The sequence below is a fragment of the Tiliqua scincoides genome, chromosome 6 (genome assembly GCF_035046505.1).
Source record: "Tiliqua scincoides isolate rTilSci1 chromosome 6, rTilSci1.hap2, whole genome shotgun sequence".
Taxonomy (NCBI): Eukaryota; Metazoa; Chordata; class Lepidosauria; order Squamata; family Scincidae; genus Tiliqua; species Tiliqua scincoides.
Window position 1 is genome coordinate 59,394,560 of NC_089826.1, and position 4,953 is coordinate 59,399,512.

The 4,953-nt window shown below is 37.4% G+C and overlaps 1 protein-coding gene across 1 annotated transcript; it reads right to left on the bottom strand.

The window, feature by feature from the left end:
* Positions 1 to 938: 938 nt before the first annotated feature.
* Positions 939 to 1,607, bottom strand: LOC136656016 (claudin-22-like). Its single transcript, XM_066632828.1, has one exon. The coding sequence runs from the start codon at positions 1,605 to 1,607 to the stop codon at positions 939 to 941; it is 669 nt and encodes a 222-aa protein (XP_066488925.1).
* Positions 1,608 to 4,953: the final 3,346 nt, after the last annotated feature.

Consider the following 4,953-nt stretch of genomic DNA (forward strand, 5'->3'; position numbering starts at 1 on the left):
AGTCTAGCATTATTAAGAAATGGTATTATGTAACATAAGGCTGCATAATAAAAAGGCTTTATAAATTGCATATTCTTGGGGCACAAACAAGAGCAATCCAGTTCCTTCAAACTGTAAACTAATAAAATGCTGCCTTCAAATAGCAAAATAATAGCAGTATTTTAGTACTGTTTCTCAGCTTTAAGGAATTTGCAATTATGCATGCTTAAAATGCAAGTATTTACATACAGGTGAACAGCATTGTTTCTGTACAAGAGCAATAGTTAACACGTACTTCACAGGATGTTTTTCATTTGCTACTACCTATATATAGGTAGACCATAGAGCAGCCAGATGAAAAGATTTGTTTTTAACTTTGCATTGTCCATATGTTAAGATGAGTTACTAATTGTTCCGTAGGTGATATCAATGAATCAAACTACTGAAATTATTTAAGGTACTTGCAAGGTACTTGGCAGCAGGTATTAAAAATGTTTTCGCATTACTTGGACTTGTTTGTAGTGGAAACCTAAAGCCAGGATACGCCTCATAATTCTAGACTGTTGAAGAAATTAGTACAGTGGGCCATGGAAATCAGTTCCTGGATTTGATAGTGTGTAGTTGTGTAATATGAGGATCTTAACAGAATTTTCTTATGTCTTATTTGAACTTTGGTGAGTTTTATTTTCACATTGTAGATGCAGCAGCCAAAACTACATGGTGGTGATTTCTACACAGTCATATTCATTTTAATCTCCTCCTGGGAAGCCAGCATTTTTGGCTTTACAATAAGGTGGGTGAATCGCCGCTCTTGAAATAAAAAAGAACAGGAAGAAAAGTTAGGTGTCCAGGTGTAATGAATCGGCTAAGGAACAAAGAGTCTTTTGAATCTTAATTGAAACAAGGTTCTGCCTGGTGTTTTTTAAGCATTTGAAAAGAAAAAGAAGCCTTTCTGCATCTCAGACTCTTAGGCTTTTGGGTCTGTTGTCCCTTTCCAAGTGCTGACAGGTATCTTGTTCTTCTGCTACTGAATAATGGACCGAAGATGAATGAACACCAGTTGAACACACTGTGCAATTTAGCAGAGAGCCTCCTAAGATAAGACAGAATCCAGCAAACCAGCCTACAAACAGTGCTTCCCCAAAGTCCCACCTGGGAACAATGTCTGGAATATTCTCATCCCAAAATTCCTGCACAGTAGTGTGAGCAACCCAAGAAACTGGAATTATGGCTGTAATTCCTGATATCCAGAAGAATATTCCTCCCAATAGCAGTAACCTTTTCTTTAACTCCTGTTGTTGTTCTCCAATCTTCAAGCAGTCCAGTCCAAAACCTGAGAGCAAGAGACCTGAAAGTCCTAATCCGTTTGATACAAACATCAAAATCCTAGATATTTTGAGGTCAGGAGGCAAAGCCAGAAAAGAATCAAATTCCTTGCATTGCATTCCGCCTTCTTCTTGCACCACGCAGGCTTGCCAGAGTCCCATGGTCCAGATCTCCAATTCATTCAGTTCTAAGTTGAGGTTTTTCCATTGAGGTAAGTAGGTAGTGAGACAGGATAGTACCCATCCCAACAAACAAAATAAAATTCCAGCTAACTGCAACGTCATTCTGTACTCCAAAGCCATTGTAAAGACAGAACCCTGAAATTGTGTGGCTGGGAAGTCTTATCAGTCAACTCTATACAAACAGCTAGCTTATATGGCGGCTGCAGCTCTCATGATCTTTAGTTGTTCGCAGTCTCTGAATTTAAGCTTAACCCTTTCAAAGCTCTGAAATGTGTTTTTGTTCTTCCTGAATATAATGTTTCCTGTAAAGGACGAAGGACTCTGCTTAACCATGAGTTAGGTTTTCTGATAAGGATTTGATCCGTTACCTTCCAATTTGCTTGGTAAAATTATATCCCAATGCTTGATGATTACAAGTCTGAGGATGAACAAAGAACGCTCTATGACCCCTCACCCTAAAACACAACAGAAATCTTTGTGCTTCAATACGGATTAATTAGATTTTAAGTGGTGATAAAAAACCAGCTCTGTCTGCAACAGAACTTCATTGTAAGAGCTAAATTTGAGATTTCAGGGTTGGAAATCAAGGCCTTGTAAAGAAAGGTATACTGTTTTCCTATAATCTGTATTATTCAACTTCCTCAATATATGTGTATATACACCCAAAGGCATATCCTGCATTTTTCTCATCTTTCACCATGCTATAGGGAAGACTACAAAAGATCTTTTGCATGTATTCGACATTTATTTTAAATAGGCTTAGTTGTATGTCTAGCCTTTTTAAAGCACAATAGAGAATGGAGTGATAGGTTGAAAACACTGTACTGGAACCACCAAAGTTATAGCATTACTGCTGCTGATGTGACATTCATCATTCATTTTAAAGCTTAGTTGGTCTTAATGTATTTAAGTATACTTCACTCAGATGATATATAGATTTACGACCAGTTTCCATAGAGGTCCTTTCTGACTAAAGGCCCATTCCAGAGGGTTGCATACACAAGATAATAAACCTGTTGTGCATCTCTGTGCCTGGAATTTGTAAAAGACCATACATAGGGGAAAATTTTGCTAGGCAAAGCAGCTTTTGTGCATGTGGGGCAGATCTTCTCAATTTAGTTTTATGTTCCTCCTGTAAGGTCCTTGCACAAGCTGCTAGCAAAAGAAAACAAGCCAATCTGCAATCAAAAGCCTGTTTCCACTATGAAAAAATTTTCTCTGAATAAAGGATACAAGAACCTCCTAGCTGAACCAGTTCATCTAGCCTAATTTTCTAGTTCCAACAACAAACAGAAAACATTTTGCCCTAAGGCTGCTGATTATTCTTGTACTGGATACACAATTCACAAACATTAACAATAGTATTAAAAGAATACATTACAGTAATGTAGTGGTTCTCAAACATTTAGCGCCAGGACCCACTTTTTAGAATAAGAATCTGTCAGGACCTACCGGAAGTGATGACATGACTGGAAGTGACATCATGAAGCAGGACAATTTTTTAACAACCCAGGCATAAGTCCCATTTACTATCATTGTTAAAAGTATATACATAGTAGCCTGCTCAGATGTGTAACATTTTCCCAAATGCAGTCATATACCATGGTAGCATCAAGACATATTAAAAATAAAATATTGAAGTGAATGGGGTCCCACCTGAAATTGGTTCACAACCCACCCTGTGGGTCCCAACCCACAGTTTGAGAAACACTGCAATATTGTTACTGATTTATGCAAAACGTTTAACCAATATTACACTTTATTCCATGGTTCACTCCAAAATGACAAAAGCATAATAGATACAAGCTAAAATATATTCCTATGTGCATTCACTCTGTTCATGGAATACAAACTTAAATAAATATACCTGAAAGAATTATTAATTTATAAGAGCATCATCCATGTGCATTATTAGAGTTACAAATAATACCATAATTTCATTGAGGACTGGATATTGTTGTGTTTTAGGAATCTTAATGGCTACAGTTTGTTCAACAGGTTGCCTTAAGTTTGTGTGCATCCTACATATTGAGATGTATGTAAGTTCTTAATGCCCATGGTAGAAGGAGTGAGCTGTGTACCTGGGCTTTCAAAGAGATCATTAAGCTAATTCTTCCTAGGCTGGTGGTCAGTTCATTCTCCTCTTCTGTGCAATAATCCTATTTTGTATTCTATATAAAGGAATCGTTGTGAGGAAACAACTTCCAGCAAGTGCAAGTCTACTTGTGAAGGAGAAACCTGAGAAATGAATAATAAAGTTAAGGCAAAGCACATCCAACATTCCTGGAATTATTTGAGATTTAACTTTAACCTTTTACCACTTCACATATTTATTACTCTTTACTTTCTTGAATCTTTTATTACTTATCAGGCTGCTGGATTTGTTACTGGGTTTTAGAGGTCATACACTGTAAGTGCATTTGTGTGTGTTTAAAAAATGTATTTCTTGAATGAACTTCCTGCACAAGCAAATAGGCCAGCACTAAACTTCTGCTGTGGTGCCACATCTCATGCTGGTGTAACAGAACTGTCCTATGCTCAACCAGTAGCAGGGGCAATATTGCTATAGTAGCTCTTTCTAGCTGTCTGATGCAGTCATCTGTATTATGTATGACTTTTTAAACATACGCTTTTCTTGAGAACTAATCAGACTTGACATTGGGAGAGCCATGATCATTTTTAAAAATGGTAAATTCAGATTCCAGGGGAAGAGGACTGGAATGCAGATCAGGTCAGGCTATTAGGTGTCATGTCTCTCCAAGCATCTATTTGCCCCACAAGAGAAAACTTGTATATACCATATGAATACCTATAAGTTTTTTTTTTCTTCACTGGGAAAATTTTCAAGTGCATCTCTGAAAATGGAAAGCAAACCCTAAATGTCTATTAATCACCAGCTGTTCAAAGTGATAAGTTGGGCTGTAGGCTCATACGTCTAAATATAGTGACATTGCGGACAGATGCAGTTGCCCTTATGATGCCCAGATTAAACAATTTGGTTTTGCAATCTGGTTTTGCCATTCAGAGTGCTGGTTGTGTTCAGTCCTGTGGACCTGAACAGCAGATCCACAGCAGAAGGCACCTAGAAATGGGGCCTTCTTGATGGTGGCTCCTCATTTGTGGAATTCCCTCCCCCTTGAATTAAGAATGGCTCCATCTCTAGAGGGCTTCTGACAGGGCCTTAAGACCTTTTTATTTAGGAAGGTTTTTTGACTGTGGGCTGGCATTTTTAATGAGATGTGATTTTAATAGTTTTGTGTGATGCTGGGGTTTGCTCGGTTTTAGTATTTTAATTATTTTTATGTTTAACATGTTTAGTATTAATTTTTATTGGTTTTTATTCTGTAAGCGACCTTGAGTACCCTTGAGTGTGGGAGAAAGGTGGGATATAAATTCTTCAGATAAATAAATTTCATGCCGGGGTACTGGGAAAAGGATTGCAAATAAAAGTGCTAATATTATAATG

Coding starts and splice junctions, on each gene's coding strand:
- LOC136656016 (XM_066632828.1), bottom strand. CDS start 1,607: ATGGCTTTGGAGTACAGAATGACGTTGCAGTTAGCTGGAATTTTATTT.